This window comes from Acanthochromis polyacanthus, chromosome 9 (assembly GCF_021347895.1).
Source record: "Acanthochromis polyacanthus isolate Apoly-LR-REF ecotype Palm Island chromosome 9, KAUST_Apoly_ChrSc, whole genome shotgun sequence".
Taxonomy (NCBI): Eukaryota; Metazoa; Chordata; class Actinopteri; family Pomacentridae; genus Acanthochromis; species Acanthochromis polyacanthus.
This window is the reverse complement of record NC_067121.1, coordinates 29,057,172-29,076,554: the sequence shown is the minus strand read 5'-3', so window position 1 is coordinate 29,076,554 and position 19,383 is coordinate 29,057,172. Positions and strand designations below refer to the sequence as shown.

Genomic DNA, 19,383 nt, shown 5'->3' with positions numbered 1-19,383 from the left:
TTAGTGTGATTACAATCATTCTCTTGCAAATTGTGACTTCTTGCAGCTAAATGGGTTGTAGTGTGACTTTTTTTTTCTTTTTTAGGTCATGACTTTTCCTTTGGGGGCAGTAATTCATTAAAGACTTTAAAGTGGCACCCTTAAGCAGACCTATAAGGTTGCAGCATGCACACATGCAGGCTCATTGGCTGCAGGCAGGTTGACACAGATCCGCCGCCTCTTGCAGCTGGAGCCCGCAGAGCCAGCAGGTGGTACTCTACTGCCGGCTGTTGCATGTGATCCGCCGGCTGGATGAGGAGCTGAAGCCCGGAGAGAGGGGGAACGGAGAGGTCCGAGCAGTAGCGGGTTAGAAGACAACTCGGAAACAACTCGCTTCATTTTCCTCTCGTGGCCGGACAAAGATGGACTCGGAGCGGCCCGCGGTCACTTCAGTCATCGGGGTCAGCGGCGGTGCCTCCTCCGGGCTCTGAGCGTCGGGGCTCCGCAGAGCTGAGCGGTCGGTGCTCGGCGCAGGACAGAAGCTGAGAGTCTGCGGGGCTGCAGCAGGAGCTGAAAGGAGCGCCTTGCAGTGAAACCTTCTCTACCCTCCCCTGGAGAATAAAGCAGAAATCAGGCATCTGGAAGCTCAGAGTGAAGGAAAGAGGAGACGGACTGGGGCAGCAGCGCGGAAATATTGTTAGATAACAGACTCAACAAGGTTTCACACCGACATGGGGTAAGTGGGACTCCATTCCTACTAAAATTAGGCTTAGAATGAAAAGTGAGAGCAAAGATTGTGTTGCAATTACCAGAGCAAACTCTTATATGAATTATTTATTGTGTTTATTAATATATGTTCTGCTTTAACAATCACCACTTTCTCTATTTTTCTGTAGAAGAGAAGTCTCAGTGACCTTCTAAGATGTTTCCTCACCACAGAGAAAGGTAAGAACATTTTGAACCTGACTTAGCCTGTCCTTGCCCCTTTTCTTTCCTCACAGATGACATTTAGACTTCTTGTATTTGTGACCTTGGGATGCCAAACACTCTGCATTAATTACCTTAAGATCCTGCTTTCGGTACAGCAGAAAGTTAAAAAAAAAAAAAAATCAGTAATAGTTTTCAGTTGTAGCTGTGAGACAGATTGAAATCCAGCAGCTGATGTTGTTGGTGTGCAGCACATCTGGAGCATCTTCTTGGCACTAGCACTGATGCTGCAGGATCTTTTGAGACTTAGTGATTGTGTTAAATTAAGACAATCTAATTTTTGGTTTGTTTTTTTTCTTTGCATGGCCCCAGAGACTTTAGATTATTTGAAGCATAATTCCTAGTAATGATTGTGTTTGTGAGGCATTCTGTCACATTAATGTACCAACTTTTGTCTGATTTGTTAAATATGTGTTTAATAACCAAGGATACACTATAACCATCTGTTTTTTTATTTTATTTTGCTGTATATTTGGTTAAATTGTAGTAGGACAGCTGTGAACTGTCTGTTGTTGCTGCTACAGTCAGATATTGCTGTATTGATCTACTTTAAACTTCAAAAACGTAGTCACAAAGAGCCATTTTCTTTCTTTTGGCACCAATAAAACTTGTCAAGTGACAATGAATGGATGAAATAACAGCAAATTCATTACATTTAGGTAGTGATCGATCTTTCTAATGTACAAAGTCTGCCAATACGAGGTGTGATTCAGACAGATCAGATCAAAAAGAGCAGATTGTGCGTCTGGAATTAGACGTGTCCATCCTGATCACCACAAAGCTTCATTATTATGCTTAGAGACCCCCATTAAGTAGGCCGCATCCATCTGCTGAGGATGAAGGTCGAGTAACATGAGCACACGCACGCTTTCACACCACCAGAGTGTGTTTCAGTGACAGTTTTCACATACAGGAAACGGTAAATGTTGACACACACACCTGCAGCCAGCCGGTCCTTTGTTTGTCTGTTTGATTCGCGCCTCATCGTGTTTGCAAAGCGGTCCGTGTCGCTCAAGTTGGATGCCGCTAGATGCCAGATATTCATCGCCTCAGGCAAGGTCAGAGCAGAACAGTGATGGGTCAACATAGTAATTGAGTTTGGGACCTTCACCCCGCCTTTTTGTTCACTGTCCTTCTGGACGCTTTGATATGCATCTCCTTTTTTCACTTTGCTCTGACCTTTTTGTTTGAGACCTCCAAGGCAACGAGGCATCCTTATACATGAAAATTTGGACAATTAAGCAGGTAACTAGTTGATCATTTCCATCTCTTTTACCAGATTATGAGCTACTTTCATTTTCTTGGCTATCCTGTATGGCAGCAAACTGAATATATTTGGGATTTAGATAGACAGAAGAGTGAATATAAAAACACTGTCTTGAGCTAAATCAAACAGCAGAGTTATAGAACAAAAAAATGAACCAGTTATTCTTTTTTATTTTATTTTTGACTTGAATCAGACACTCCCACTTGCAAAGCAGAGTACAGTTTTATATCAGATTGTCTACTAATATGACAGCTGAATCACATTACTAGAAAGCCAGAGCACAGTCCCAGCGTGGAAAAGACGTCCCTCATCCAGCGTCGTCTCCCAGTCAGGTGGCAGAGCAGCAAATCCACTGACACCAGGAGGATTGCTGGGAGATGAGAAGGAGAGTTATAGCAGGCGTTATTATCAGACTGGAATGTCATTGAAACACTACAGTTCATATCGACATCTTTAGTCAGTTTATTATGTGTTTTTTATGCATATTATTTTGCAGCTCAAAAGTGGACGAACAAGAACGCATGATAAACACAAAAAAACCATAAGATTCAGCAACACGACAGCTCATGGCATCGTCTAAACCCACATAAAGACGAGAAACAGGTTTAAAGATAAATCAGAGAGCAGCGAGGGGTCATGAAAGATGTTAAAATGTACATTCCAGACACAAGTATAATTACATCTCCACTTGTAATTCAAACAAGAACATCTCCCCAAGCCTGTTAAATATGTTAATCAAATTAAATTACACATTGGCAGTAACATGAGCCCAGAAGTGGAGTTTTGCTGTTATTTTTTTTCCATTAAATAGACTTTCTTTAATCTCTCTCTCCATTGGTTGTGGGTTAGAGGCAGTGGGACTGAGTTATCATTTTCTTTACCACCGCCGGTAGTAGGATATGTCATAGATATGCTTTTTTTATCCACTGCTTCCTCTGGAGTAGAACCGATTATATAGAACAATGGCTCAAGTGGCAAATCAACACTTAAACTGGATCTTATTTCTGCCTGAATCCCCTCCCACAGTAGTTTCAGTTTTTGGACAGTCCCAAAATATGCGAGTGTGGTCTCCAATTTTGCCTCAGTTTCTCCTTGTTATGTAATTTAATGGTGATCTAAGTGGGAAACACACCATTGTTGGATTTGTGTGTCAATATTGGGGTCAGATATAAATGCATGATGACTGGCCAAAAGAATACAGCTCTCCTGGGGAAAGCCTCAGCAATTTACAATACTGCCTTGAAGAAACAATGTCCTGGTTTTTACCATTTCATGCTTCAACTTGGCATCTCCTTCAGGCAGCGATGGAGCCAGACAGCAAAAATCAGAGTGATGATCAGGAGCATTTCATTCTTTATTTACCATCAACGTTACCAAAATAAAAGAAAAAAAGCTGTTGGGTTTATGATCTGTCTGCTAGAATTTAACGACAGAAAGAAGAGGCTGTGAATTCAGCCACCAAACTTACTTTAACTCCGGCTGAGGAGGAAGAGGGAGTTAAAGAGACCTTCAGCAGTGTTGTTATTCATACCACATGGCAGTGGCTGAACCACCTCCGAGCACCAGCGACTTTGTTGCTTTGATATATTTACCTCGTATCCAGGATACATCTCTGCGAATTCTGCCAGGAGCAGATCAGAGCGTGGCGGGTGAGCGACTCGGGAGAGGGTTCAGAGAGTTCTAGTCAACATCCTCCGCCAGCTTTACCCTGTACTGCTGGTGAATGACGCAGGAGAAAGTGTGGGAGAAAGCCAAAGGATGATTCCACATCTGTCGCTGGATTGCAGGCGGAGATGTCCCATTCTGAATATAATGAAGGATTTCCTTTTTAAGAGAAACAGAGAGGATTTTAGAGCAGGATGGTGGGTTTAGTGGGAGATGCTCATATCACATGTGAGAAAAAAAATACATTTTAGTTGAAGCTTAAAGCTTTATGTCTTGTTTTTAAGATTTTAAACCTCCTGTTCTCAAGAAACATAGTCATTTCACTCAATTTCACACAGATTTAATTTTTTTAGTTTAATTTATTCATTAAAAATGCAAATTATATACAATAAAAATGAAAATAATTACAATGTGGGAGAGAAAATAGGGAAAAATTGGCTTTGTAGCTCATCAAATATGAAAAAAGCAAAGCAAGAACCAAACAAAACTCAAAAATAGACACCTAAGTAAATATGTGCTGTCATCACAAACACAACACCATAAAGTTAAAGATAAGATATGAATTCTGTAGCCTAAAAAAGAGAATGTTAGGGTTATATTCAATGAATTCCACAACTAACAATGTCTAAATTGAATTTTAAAATGAGATCTATGAAGCGAAACAATAATGTAAATTGAAGTAATTGGTTCTCTGAGTGGAATATAAATGAATGGCTGAAAAAAAAAACATTTAAAAATCTGATTTTTTTTTTTTTTTTTGCTGGAAGATCTCTTCTGTTGCCTCCACTTTTACATTTCCTTTGTAAAGAAACATTATCTCACATTATCCTTGTGTTTCCTCTTCCAGGGAGCAGCCGATCTTCAGCGCCCGGGCTCATGTTTTCCAGATCGACCCCAACACCAAGAGGAACTGGATACCTGCCAGTAAACATGCCGTCACAGTGTCCTTCTTCTACGACGCCAATCGCAACGTCTATCGCATCATTAGCGTGGGTGGGACCAAGGTGAGTGCGAGGAAAATGACAGAACAACAAAATTTCATAATCTACAAAACCCAGAAGTAAAATATACATGTGGGATTTTCTTTTTGGTTGCAGTGAAGCTTTTGGCCTCAGCATTAATGGAGTATATCATAGCAATGCCACAGAGCGAACAAAGTCAGATAAAGAGCAGCTTCAAACTCATTTTCTTCATCATGCTTCTACCAGAAGGTCTGCGAGGTTATGAAATAGGCAGTAAAGTAAAGCACAGCAGCAGCCAGAGCATCTTTTCTTACAGGCCTGTGGATTTAGATTACGAGGAAGAGGTCACAACCAACGCTGGAGGGGGGGTGGGGGTCTATATCTGATCTCTTCTTAGCACCTCTGGTGTGACCCACATTCCCGCCTCCCAGAAGGCAGTGCGGTGAGGCAGTTGGTCGTTCAGCAGCCCGATCCTGCCAGGACTGGCGTCTGGCTCCACAGTAATCTTTACTGCTGCTGCCGCCGTCCAACATGTTATGTCAAACATATCAGCGCAGAAACGCAGACCACGGAGTTCATGTAATCATTTGTTGGAGGGAAAAGAAGTAGGAGAACGCTTCTTCCTAAGCTGTCATTGCCCTGCAATTCTGGGATTTTAAATCAGTTCCATTATTGTAACACTGGAGATGACGTAAAAAGGTTTATAAATAGGTCTGCTCTAATATTTTTCTTTTCATGTGCTAAAGGTGGGGAAGAGGCAGCTTCAGCCACCTCCCTGAGAATGAGGTGATGAACCTGGTGGATGTGCTGTGACTGTGCATCCGCTGTCTTTCTCTCACTTTAATTTGCCTCTGCTCTGAATTTCCTCTCAACAATAAGAGTTTGTGATCATCACAGGTTTTGGATCGTGTCCAAAACAGGCTTTTTCTAAAGAACAAACGCATCTCAGGGGAGCTTGAAAACACCTAATTTGCCAAGAATCTCAGTGGAGAGATAATGCTAAAGCACTGATAAGCAGAGCTTTTTCAGCAAAATTGTGAAAGATGAAGGTATTTCATTGTTGACAGGGGTTATGTAAGGACTTTGTTCAACAGTGACACAAGATGACTAATAGAACAATGATTGCTGCATTCTCCAGAGAGTCTGTTACCAGGCTTATGGCTCTGTGAGGCTGTTCTTAGAGCTACATGCTAACAGCAGCATGGTTACATGGTCACAGTGACAATGTAAATGCTGCTGTTTAGTGATGGTAAATGTGAAGTAGAGCTGAGTCTGATACAAACTCCATCAGTTCTATAAGTAGTTGTGTTGGACAAAGAAAAATGATGACCTAATGATGGTGCTAGAGGTAACGTCTGAGCCAAATGTAATGACAGTTCATCTAATATTCATAGAGACATGTCACTAAATCCCATAAATATCAGTGTTATAGGTCTTCAGGGGGATCAGCTGCTCACTAAAGTGAGTGGGGACCATGAGTGTCAACTTAATTTCAAGACCACCCATTCAGTAGTTGGTGTTCATTCTGGACTGGATGGTTCACTGTCATGCTGCTACTAGAGCTAGAAATGTGAATGTTCTCACAAAAAATCACCAACATTAAATCCACCTGCCTACCACTGTGTAGGTTCCCCTCATGTTGGAAAAAAAAAGGCCTTGGACCGTTATGAGTGTCCTGTGGCGTCTGGCAGTGAATCCTTGTTCTGGGTTCTTTAGGTTGAGGTGTAAAGCTTCCATGGATCAGCTTGTTGTCCAGTTTATGTTTCATCAGTTTGGGATCTATGGAGTTTGGAGACCCCACCAACACTTTGGGCTCTTTGTTGTGTTCCTTGAATCCTTCCTGAGCAGTTTTTGCAGTGTGGCGGGGCATGTTGTTCAGAAGAGGGTGTGCTTGGTCTATCCATCCTCTATACACCGCTTTATCCTCACTAGGGTCGCGGGGGTGCTGGAGTCTATCCCAGCTGACTTGGGTGAAGGCAGGGGACACCCTGGACAGGTCGTCAGTCTGTCGCAGGGCTACATATACAGACAAACAATCACATTCTCATTCACACCTACGGACAATGTAGAGTAATCAATTAACCTCAGCATATGTTTGGACTGTGGGAGGAAGCCGGAGTACCTGGAGAAAACCCACGCATGCGCAGGGAGAACATGCAAACTCCATGCAGAAAGATCCCAGGCCCAAGCCGGGCTTTGAACCAGGGATCCAGGGATCTTCTTGCTGCAAGGCAAAAGTGCTACCCACTACACCAATGTGCAGCCCAGTGTGCTTGGTGTGGGACAATATTTTAGGGGGTTTGTGTGTATCATCCAGAGCGTTAGTCTGCATTGTAACAACGTGATCAGTGTTGCATACTTTGCCTGTTGGTGGTTATAAGGTTGTGGCTAAACACTGCTTAAAAATTACATTAAAAACATTTTTGGTGATTCAACTAAGTAAACCTAAACTAGAAATAAAACTGAAAATATGAGTGAGTGAAGTACAGTTGTAGTTTTTACATTTCTTTGCCTTTGGACTTTAGTCTGTGCCTCTCTTGCCTTAGATTTAAGTGCATTGATAAAAGCTTGCAGTATTTATAGAAGATGGCATATTGGTATAGTGTGTGGAGAAAACATAGTAGGGATGACCTGATGAGAAATACCTCCACTAATACTGGTTCAAATATTTAGTTTTGTCTAGAATTATGTGTCTGCTGCTTTCTTCACCTGCACCTGAACGCCACTTTTGGTGTCTCTGCACATGCAGGCGATTATCAACTGCACCGTTACACCCAGCATGACGTTTACCAAGACGTCCCAGAAGTTTGGGCAGTGGGCTGACAGCAGGGCCAACACCGTCTACGGACTGGGTTTTGCCACGGAGCAGCAGCTGCATCAGGTAAACTGAACCAAAGTCAAGTGAGACCAAAACACCGTTCAAGTAAAACCCGCTGTCAGTTTCCTAAATATCAGCTGTGCCGCATTGTTTATTTTCCGTCGTGTGAAATAGTTTCTGACGTGTCCTCTTTTGAAAAGTTTGCAGAGAAGTTTAAGGAGGTGAAAGATGCGGCTCGTCTGGCACGAGAAAAGTCACAGGACAAAGAACTGGCCAACACTGCGCTCACCATCGCCGCTCCTCAGGTGAGTTCTGCCCTTTCAGAAAACAACGTGACCGTGAAATGAGAGCAAACGTTTGCAGGGAGGAAATGTAAAGCTTTCTCCACGTCTGCATGTTTTTTTTTGTTGTTTTTTTTGCATGGAGGAGATAAGTGCACCTGTATCACTTACAGCTATTAGATATGTCCGCTGTGATTGAATCAAAGGAGGGATGGAGAGGGAGGAAAGAAAAGCAATAGAAATACGAGCTGGGTCACTTGTCTCGGAGGGAAGTGAAAGTGAGGAAAACTAGGACGATGGTAAAATTATCCTGTGCTGCTCAGCAGTACTCCACGTTCACATTTTCTACCCAGAAGCTTCCGACTGAGACACAAGTAACGATGAAAATGCAGTCGGGTCAGAGCTTTTTGATCAATAGAGAACAATCAGCCGTCAGTTACATCTGCTCGATCACGAGGAACATGTCCATTTCCCTTTTAATTCTACAGCTGAACAGATTCCAAGTTTTGTCCCTCATTCCACGTCTTTATTGATCTAACGAACACATTTGAAAACCAAAGCTCCAGATAAATTGCCTACAGCGTCAATTAAGTGCGAAGTGGCACAGCTCTGCATAACTGATCAGTCTGCTAAGTGTGATTGTGATATTTTGAAGAGGTAGTTGCATATTGTATGACTTGTTTCTTTGTTTTACTGCCTCGTGGATCCTCTGTAGTTCTCACAGGTGAGTCTTTTGTTGGTTGAAGTACAAAACTGCCTTTGGAAGAAACTTAAAAGTACAATATGTGTGGAGATAGTAGATTTACGCCTGCAAACAAAACCAAAGACAGACACCAAAACTGTTCATGTATTACAGAATATATATCCTGAGATGGCAAAGAGGACGTAGTTTATTCTGCTTGTCTAAGACGATCTCCATAGCTTTGCATGGTTTCTGTGTTTTTAATTTAAACGCTGAGCACTTGCAACTATCTGTTTTGGACTTTGACGTGAATAGAGGTTGTCTTAAAATAGTTTCCTTCAAAGACGAAGCCTCTCTCCTGTTTGAATAATCAGCTTATTGTTGAGATTCTGCTTTGTTATAATGCTGTGTGTGCTATCTGGAAAGTCCATTTACTGATGTGTTTCTCAGGACCTCTCGGATGAACTCCAGTCTCCACCAGTGATGTGTGTGAATGGACCGGAGGACAAACTGTTCCGCAGCCAGAGCGCCGACATCACCTTGTCTTCTGAGAAGGAGCGCATTAAGAAGATGCTTTCTGAAGGGTAACAGTTATTCACACACATCAACAGAATTCAGTCTCACTTTCTTCTCAGTCGCATTCTGTGATGGGAGCACCTTTGTGAAATGCTTGTTGTGCGTAGTTGTTCAGAATCTGGTTTCAGTTTGGTGTTTGATGTTTCATTGTAAAGCCAAAACTTCTCTCTATTCACCTCTGCCGCTCACAATTTAAACCTGATTTGTAACGATGAGAAACTCTGCGCTGGATTCAGCTTCAAGGTTCCTCACTGACTATAGAAACTGTCTGTGGCTGTCCTCAATGGATCAGTTGTCATGGAGATGGTTCAGTTGTTATTGCATGACCTAGAGTAGTGATACTATGACAACTGAAGACACTGGTAAAATTTCAATAATTGGGGCTTTTTTAGAAAAAATAGTCAAATGAATGGAATTTTTTACATTGTAATATTAAATCTGGAATTCAGGACTTTTGCATATAGCGACATTCCTGTGTCTGTTTTACGTGACCCAGGAATGACTGGTTTGTGATATGGAAAAACTGAACAACTGTAGCCGTGGAGACAGAGGAGAGTACAGCAACTAGCAATGCAGGGGAAAAAAATGAGGAAGACTCCCTGAAAAGTTTCTGATGCTCCAGATAAAAAAGAAACTCTGCGTTCAGAGGAGGATTACAGTCTAAAAAAAGACGGTGACGCATTCGTCACATCATGTGTCAACAGAGTTTTTGTGCAGTTACTTTCACTACCTAAAGGGGGAGACAAAAGCTCTACACTGCAGATTTAAAGCAATTTGTTTCACAATTTGGCAAATAAACTTATCTGCTTTTTTCTCAAAGGTTAGATGAAAAGATTAATTCCATTCTTATGTGTGTATGTTGAAAAAGAAGTCACAGTCAAAAGCTGGTTAGCTTAGCTTAGCATGAGGACATGAAATAGGGGATCAGCTAACAAATGGGTAAGTCCATAGGTTTAAAAAATGATCGGAGTACCTACCAGCGCTTGTAAAATTCTCCGTTTGATATGTTATTTCTCAGGTTGGGAAAAAAAAGAAGTGTACTCCCCTAAATGCTGACCAAGTTCACACTTGTTGCATTTCATTCTGCTATGTCCCCAATGGACGAGTCGATGAATGATGCTTCAGCGTAATTGTTTAAAACTATTTTGTCCAAAATATAACTAGAAATCACACTGAGACTGGATGTGATTGGACGCCATCATTCCTTAAACAGTAAATGATTTTTGAGACAATATTGTTATAGTAGCTGTGATCAGTCAGCTGGAATTTCATCTTTGTAACTTCATTAGAAACATAATCCAGCAGATGATACTTCTGGTTGCACTTGAACAGGTTTAACTTTCTGAGTAAGACCAGGGTTTTCATTTCTTGGCCTAATTACAGCCTGATGTCACTGGATTTGTTAAGATTTGTTGGAACTCAAGGGCCACTGTTGTAAGGCTGACTCATATTAACATCAAACAAGGCTTGCATATGTCCCTCCACTCAGTCCTTTGAGGCACCCGCAATGCTTTTATATGCTACAGTCCAATTATTACACCAGAAAGCTTCTCTTGAATGGTTACCATGGTAAACTGTTGCCAGGGACGACCTTACGCCTTCCAGATGTAGAGGGACAGCATGACAACAAAGGATCAAAGATGAAAAGAGAATCTGAGCAATTCTGTCCACAGGCTGAGTAAAAATCGGCTAAAATTTAATCATCTCATATGTTCTCTTTACAAGTGGGATGTAATTGCATTCAGTGTATACAGTAAATGTTGGATAAACTGGGACTAATGCACTGCATACACAGTCGCAAATGAGATGCAGTTATAGGTCACACAGATGTTGGCGCTTCATGCTCACAGGATTTAAGCTAAGGTCAGTGGGGATATTAGCATTATAATAGAACAAAGCTGAAAAAAATACACTGAAAAATATAAAAGAAGACCAAATTTAATGGCTTTTTTGTCACATTTGTGGCAGTGATCTGCAGTCTTCTAATGCTAACAAATGTCTTGAGTCTGATGGTTCACCTTAGTTGAGGACATGTCAGTGATCCTGGTTCCTTTTTTAAAAAGTAGCCCACGTTCATTTAGACACACAGTTTAGTGTTCTGCACTGCTTTCTGGGGATTTTAATGAGTCTATCTGTATAAGATCTGTGAAATGACCTTCATCCTGGACTGTAGGTGTGCCGCTGCAGGCTGCAGTCCTTCATGCAGCCTCCTTAACACATTTGTAGTGGGTTGGTGATTGTGTTAACCAGGCCATCAGTGTTTCATCATGTTCCAAAGAGCTGGCAGCAGGACAGCTGGCTGTTACTACACAGCCAGCTATAGTATTCATCCTCATATTGCAAGGCTTTATGTAAGACTCAGTTATGACAGTGAACTCAGATGGTCTCTCATGTTCAAGAACGAGTCCTTTAAGGCAACTGTGTGGCTCAGAAAGTTAGGTTTTATAGCAGAGACAATGTAAGTTTGTTTACCCATATTTGTTACATCTCTGTGAGTAAAGAAATGATAAACAGTGGAATTAAGCACTGCAGTTTCTGCTAAGGTACAGACCTACAGTACATATGTTTGTGTTTTTACACAAAGATTACACAAAATGGCTCAGTTTTCCACATCATGAAGTTTATCTGAAAAGTATTGTTTCATCTATTTGGGTAAGAGATCGTGATCAGACAGACTTCATTTCAAACCATCATTTCAGTCTCTAGTACTCTGATTACATTTTGTGTCAGTTTAAGTCCAACTGTCACACTAATAAGTCCATTAGCTATACCTGCTGCTGTATCCTGCAGAGGATCATCAGTCTATCATAACTGACACTGGCCGAGTGGCTGAGTGCAGTTCATCACAGGGCGAGGAGATTTACAACCTTGCACGTTTACACACTTACAGCCAGTTTGGAATGACCAGTTAACTTTCCACACATATCTTTAAACTTTGAAAGAATCATGGAAACAACCCACTCAGGAACAGAGATTGACCTCTGAACCCTCTTGCCGTGAGGCGACAAAGCAAACCACTGAATCGCCATGAAATCCCCTGAATGTGCAATTCATGGAGGAATTGCGGCGTGACTGCTGAAAACTCTTGCAACTTGTACATGTACAGTTGGAGTTTGGGATTGAACCGCCAAAACCTGTTCACGTAGCGGACAAGCTCTCCCAGCAGAACCATGGCCACCCCCTGACCAAAACAACAGCTGTTAAAAATAATGTTCCTGAAAGTCCAAGCAGAGTTAGTTTTGGAGCTTACATTCACATTGCATATCTTCATCAGCTGAAGCTTGGCTAGTTATCATGGAATTATAAAAAAAAGTACACTAATGATATTCCATGTAAGTTATACAATCATAAGGCTTACAGCATCTGCACAGTATCATATAGTCTGTAAATGTATCTCTGGTATTTGTGTCTTTCAGGTCGATTTGTGAGATGAACCTGGAAGCTGAACTCTTCACTCTGCAGGACAGCAACTCCAAGTTGGTGGCAGCTTTGCATGAGGCTAATGCTAACGTAGAGCAGTGGAAGAAACAGCTGGCGGCATATCAGGAGGAGACTGAAAGACTCAGAGAGCAGGTGAGCTTCTCGTGCTTTAACACTGACACTCAGAAGACAGTTTGACGGTGGTCTGCTTAACTTTGTTTATCCTGAGCGCATCAGGATAAACAAAGCCATCAGTAACATTTCAAAATCAAACAAGAATGTCCATTACTGCAGTGCTCACCACACACCAGTTAAGCATGTAGTGAGTTCACATTACAGCTTCATGTCAGTAATCTTGTAAATGTGCGACCAATGGTGTAATAAAGAGAAACAGCAGAATAAAAAGCAGCATTTTCACAGCTGACCACACGCAAGATCTTCAATAGGTGTGTCCAGATGGAAGCAGTAGGGCTTTAATGACCAATGTAATAAATTAAATGTAAGTTATTTTGATAATCAGTTACTTTTTTTGCATAGTTTTTTTAAAAGAGAAGTCCAGCTGCTTTCTTTACTTTATTTCTTTACTCCTTCTATAATACCAAACTGAAGATCTTTGGGTTGAAAACAAAATAAGATGTTGGAGGACATCATCTTCCCTAGGTAACTGAGTTTCAGATGCCCAAACCAACTGAATAAACATCTTAATAGATTTGCTTTAGATTAATCAGTTCTAAATAATCTAAAATAATTTCATAGACACAAATCCTTCAGGTGCTCCGGGTTTCTTCCAGTGGTCCAAAGACAAAAGTGAAGTCTAAGGTTCCCTTAAGTCCAGATCCAGCCTCTTACACAATGCATGCTGGGTAAGATCTCCTGCAACCATCAAAACGATGAACAATTCAGAGACTAGAAGGTTTAGCTGGTACATGACCTCAATTCTGTCTATTTCATGGAATACTGATGCACTATCACGATGATTCTGGCAGCTGAGGTGACTTTGGAAACAGTTTGCAGCCGATCAGACGTGGAACCCTTCTGGTTAGTGAAAACTTAAACTGGGCCAAAGGAGCTTTTCTGCATTACGAGTCAGACACTGGAAAGTAGCTGTTTTCTCTTGTGACTTCAGAAGTCCTTTGGCCTCTATGTATAGATCTGTTGTGTCCTGCAGGGTAGAAGCTCACACCTGATTATCAGTTCTGAAGCTCTGCAGCAGGAATGTACAGTCAGACTGTTGCTGAAGTAAAGCTTTGCACAAACAGGAACAAGGTGAAGCCGATGGGACGGGACCTGTCACTATGTTAGGCTGTGCTTTTTAGACATTAAATCTCACTGGTTTGAAAGTTTCGAAAAAGAAGTCAGACAGGTAAAACACTTCATTATTCTTCAACATGACTTGTGCTGCAGGCGTTTCCCCTCTGAAGCTTTAATCAAGGTGTTTTCTGTGCTGCTCTAACAGGTTCACTGTGCACGTGGCGATGCTACTTTTCCACAAGGGAGTTGGGTCTAAACACTGCAAGTCTCTGGAGAGTTTCACACATGAATTACTTTTGTTGCAGAGAATACAGATGCTTCTGCCCTCTCTGTCCCCTCTCATCAATAAAAAGTATTTTCACATTTGCTGGTAGCCAATTCCTCTGAGACCAACCTCGCCTCAGGCAGACAATTAGAAAGCACTCTGATTCAACGCTTTAATACCTTGATCCTTTTCCATTAAAGGCTGGTCTTACAGTATCGATCACCACTCTTTGCCTCTCCAGCACTCCTCTGGTATTCCAACCATTTTCACTATTTCGGTCGACATCAACAAATTAATTCATACAAGGGAGAAGAACCGCGTCTCCTTTGGACCGAGCTAGTTCCCCATGTCTGAGCAAGGGGACCAGGTGGCTGAAAATAGTTCATGTCTCCGGGGTGGTGTGAGAGGAAGACGGGTTTGTAGGACAGCAATATCCTACTTTCAATGGCCCAGTTAGGAAAAAATGAAAAATCACCAGAGGGAGCTGGCATCTACTCGTTTCTCTTTTTTTCCCTGTCTTTCTACCACTCCTTCTCATCTCAACCATACACGGTTTAAAATAATTCAGCCTGTTGCTCAGTACAGGGGGGCCTTTTTAGAGGTGTCCTTCTGTTTTATTTTTTCTGATTCATGGCGCCCAAATGATAATGCAGGCTGGATTTTATTCCTGACAGCGTTGACGTGGCACGAAGTAGCAACTTATAGTTACTAGAAAAGTTATGAGTCATCAGCAGATTTAATTGAAAGCGAGTGAGATTGACAACTTTCCCTGACAAAATGAATCCTGTCAAGTGTTCAGCTGTTTTTGTTGGGACAGCTATTAAGGGTTGAGCAGTCTTGATCTATAAAGACGCCTGTTAATGTGATGTGTTTTCCATTTTATGTAAGATCACTAAGAAGGTTTCAAGAATAATATCCGGTATTTTTCATTTTTGCTATTAATGTTTTGCACAAGAATTTTAGCTTCACTAGAGCGTACTTGCTGGTTCACTGGTCAGTCTGTGCCCCACTTTGGTCCAGACTGAAATATCTCTACATCTATTGGATGGATTGGTCGAGATGCTTCTGATGCTAAAAGAATGGATTGTAATGAATGTAAAGCCCCTGACTTTCCTCAAGAGCCACCATGGGTTCACATTTGTAGTTTGCAGAGGTTAAAGTACTTTACCAACTAATGAATTGTCATGAAATTTGATTCAAACATTCATATTGACTTTAGGGTGGATTATAACTTTGGTGATCTGCTGGTTTCTCATCTCGTGCAATCATCAGGTGAAAAATCTTTTTTTTTTTTGGGTAGTGATGAAATATGTGCAAAACAATCCTGAGTGATAATAAGCAAATGTTCTTGCACTAAATGAAGTTGATGAACATGATGAACATTATACAACTGATTACTGAAAATCACCGTGGTAGCATTGTTGATGGCAGCATTTAGTACAAAGCTCCGCTGTGCCAAAGTCGGCCTCAGAAATCCGTTAATATCAATATAATAATATTGTGCACACCACTTACAAGCCTTCATTTTTATATGGTATGGAAACGTGTGCTTCTCATCCTTATAGTGGTGATAGTGATAGTTAACCTTTGGCAAGTTTGCAGCAATGATTTTATATGCAAATTAGGTTTGTGGTGAACTTGCAGAGGAATTCTGGCTAAATTTGTTGGAATATATTTGATTTTTATTTTTTGTTTTTGCATCAGGTTTACTAGAATGATTACTGTTTGCAATAAGTCTGTTCTTCTCTTCATTCGTAATCCATCCATCAATTAGAAATGGCATCTTTACCCTTCAGAGGTCACAGCAGGGCAGCACCCTATCTAGACGAGAGGTGATGTACACCCTGGACAGGCCGCCTGTTCATCACAGGGCTAATGCAAAGAGACAGAGAATTATTCATGCTCAAATTCACAATTTAGAATCACCGTTTAAACCATCATGTCTTCGGACAGTGGGAGGAAGCCGGAGCATGCAGAGGAAACCAGCATAGTCACACAGAGAACAAAAGCATCAAGAAAATCAATCTGAAGATGTTATGAAGCAAGTTCTCTGAAAAACTATGAATAATATCATTCCTGTCAGAGGTACTGTCTATTGCCAACATAAAATAACTGAAAATGTTTGCCACAAAAGGCAAACTTGTAACCAGAATATTACTAGAAGGTTAACACGTCCAGTAAACAAAACAAACTTCAAACTTCTCTGCCAGAATGTTGATGGAAGTTTGCTACTTGTGTAAACATATTTAAGCAAATCAAAGTCTTTGTTTCAAATAAGCTGCACTGCCTTTTGCTTTCGTAAGGATGGTTACTGTGCATACGCTAAGGTGCCGACCAATGTGAGATTCAAAATTAAATGTTTCTTGCTAACTTGCCTTCATCCAGTTGTGTCTAGCTGGACAGCACCCTTAGAAGAGAAGATAGTTGGAATTAAAGCATTGTGTGCTGAAGTTAAATTTTGATGGACTTGAATTAAAGCCCACTCTGGTTTGCTCTTTGCTGTGTGTGGAGCAGAAAAAGAGCTGGAACAGATGGATATGTCTGTAACAAATGCAACCCATCTTCGTGTAAAGTTCTGTCCCGTTTACCAAAAACTGATTTTATTATGTGTGTTTTGCAAGGTGGTTGAACTGGAGGCCCACGGAGGCCATGGGCCCAGTGACCTGCTGAAGGATGAGCTGACTCAGTCCCTGGAGGAGCTGGAGGCCCTGCTGAAGGCCAAAGATGAGGTTGTATGATGTTTTCTTTTAGATATGTGGTCATCTCAGGTGATGATGACAGACTCAGCTGCAGCATACAAGGAAATCATGATGCATCACGTTAAAATCATCCCTCTGATGGGAGTCTTTCCTTCCTTTCCAGGAAATCCACATTTTGCAAAGTAAGAAAGCAGAATACCACGAAATGGAGCACGACAGGGACGAGGCCATGCACAGACTACGGGTGGGAGTGACATTATAGCAGTGACTTGGTTTCCTCTAATTAGGTATCAGGACAGACACTTTTCATACCGACAGTAACAAGCTTTCTTTTGCCTTTTCTCTTCTGTTCACTCCAGGAGATGGAGATGCGAAATTCAGATTTGGAGCGTCGCATCCAGAACACGGAGCAGAATCTGAGTAACTCTCTGGAGGAGCGGGATCGCATGGATTCTGAGATCCAGAGGGCCATAGAGATTCTGGACATCAAGATCTTTGACCTTAATGACCTCCGCCAGAGCCTTGTTAAACTTATTGACAAATAAGAAAGGAGAAGAAAAAGGCAACCCCTGAGAGGAACGGAGCAGAAGACCACGGCCACGGCGGCGAGCAGCGAACAGAACAAGATGGAGCTGGTCCCTGTCGTCCTCAAGCACAAGAACCACGACGGCCGCAGGAAGGTGACTCCATGTCTGTGTTGCAGCCGTGACTGTGTACGACAGCATCCTGTAGGTGCAGCAGCATAAACATGGCAGCGCTTGTCCAATCTAATGTAACGCTTCGTGTTGCTTTCAAGGGTAACGTTCAATGCAATAAACCAACTTTAAGGTAAGTGCTTAACAATGCTAGACATTCAATAATAAGAACTGGTGCTTGTGTTTTTTTCTTTCTTAAGTATGACTTTTGTACACAAAACGGCAATGCAGTGTGAACGATAAGAGGCCTTGTTTTTTCATCTTTACAAGAAAATGCGTACTTAGGAAAAGGAACGGTGTCGATGTGAATATGAAAAAAATGCACAAGATGAAATTACTTGTAAAGATTTTGCCTATTTAGGAGCCTGCATACAACATAATTATCACAGAATTAACACAAGTTTAATTTGTGCAGAGATAAACTTAAGGTCTTGTAGTTACTGATTCATAATGTAGCAGCTATAATGTTGTGTAATGTGAAGGGGCAGATTTTAGCTGCAGTTTTGCAACAGAAACCGTAAACTAACAGCATAATTCAAGAACATGTGAACATAAACAGTAGGTCTGAATACTGACACCAAAGATCAAGTGTTGAGAGTAGAGTGAATAAGAAGGTCTTTCAGTCGCTTGTCTATTCTTGCATCTTCATCTAGGCTGGTAAGAAGTCTTTAATTCTAAGTTACAGTAATTCTTAGGCACACGTTGATAGACAGGGTATATTAAGCAATCAAAATTAGAATAAATAAGGGTTTTCCTAATGATATAAACCATTATGCTATAGTTATGAAGTTACCATAGGAAAATAAAATGCATCATTTAGTCTTACAGGTTATTTAAGGATTGACTCAGTCTGAAAAATAATCTCTTAACAAACTGCTAACTTATTAATAATAGGTCCACATCTTGATAAACTCGTCGCTCTGATTGGTGTGATGCATTCGAGGAAATTTAAGAGACATTTTCTGCCTTCTGTCACGTTCAAGCACATTACCTTTAGCTGTGGACAATATGCCTTGAGTGTGTGGCCGTACTGTTTGAATAATGACTTCATTTAATCAATACAGAATGCCTACTTCACAGAGTCTTTCTATCATAGACTGTATTGTCTAAAACGGTCTGCAGCGCTATGTTTGTATGATTTTATTCTTCAAGCCTTACTGTTCTGTTTTAAGGATGGTTGTGGACAGTCATGACAGCTCAGAGTGTCTGAGCTGTTGTCATGGTGGTTTGGAAATAAAAGCAAAGAATACGGTCACACCAAAGAATGTTTTTGTGTTTTTCTTTTCTTGGACCATAGATAGATAGATACTTTACTAATCCCAGCGAAAATTCAACTAACTCTAATCCATATTAATGAATTATTTCTTTGATAGTAGTAATCCATTTGGTTTCAGTGAGTGTCCCACTGTGAGTGACACAGTGAGTCCGAATGCATGCGCGCTCCTGTGGCAGGGGATACAATTTCTACCGGGGATAACTACTTTGGCACGACACATGTTCTGTAAGTTTCCCACCGTTTCCGTGTAAATTCCTGCACGTCTTCGCCCTGGACATCTGTGAGATACATATAGCATCGTTTCGATCCTTTTTTAGTAACTTTTGAAGGCGGTTTCCTTGTCTTTCATTTCTTTTCGTCTAGATACAGTAGACGCCATGTTGTTTTGATCTGAAACCAGGGCAACGAGACTCGGCTCCTATTGGTCCACGTGACCAAAAACCGCTGCACGCACTGCAAATCCCAGTCCGCCCGTGTAATTATCACTACGCCACAGTAAAAAAAAAGACCGTCACAAAAACGCTAATTATTAAAAAATGACTGGAAACGGTGAGTAGAAA

General features: G+C 41.3%; 1 protein-coding gene across 2 annotated transcripts; it reads left to right on the top strand.

Moving 5' to 3' along the window:
• Positions 1–148: 148 nt before the first annotated feature.
• LOC110950711 (homer protein homolog 3-like) lies at positions 149–18,812 on the top strand. Of its 2 annotated transcripts, none has more exons than XM_022193458.2 (10): positions 149–715; positions 876–924; positions 4,746–4,902; positions 7,610–7,741; positions 7,879–7,983; positions 9,113–9,225; positions 12,634–12,790; positions 16,775–16,882; positions 17,016–17,096; positions 17,212–18,812. In XM_022193458.2, the coding sequence occupies exons 2-10, from the start codon at positions 902–904 to the stop codon at positions 17,395–17,397; spliced, it is 1,062 nt and encodes a 353-aa protein (XP_022049150.1). In that variant the 5' UTR covers positions 149–715; positions 876–901; the 3' UTR covers positions 17,398–18,812. The 2 variants fall into 2 exon arrangements, with proteins under 2 accessions (XP_022049150.1, XP_022049148.1); XM_022193456.2 differs by having other exon boundaries at positions 9,092–9,225.
• Positions 18,813–19,383: the final 571 nt, after the last annotated feature.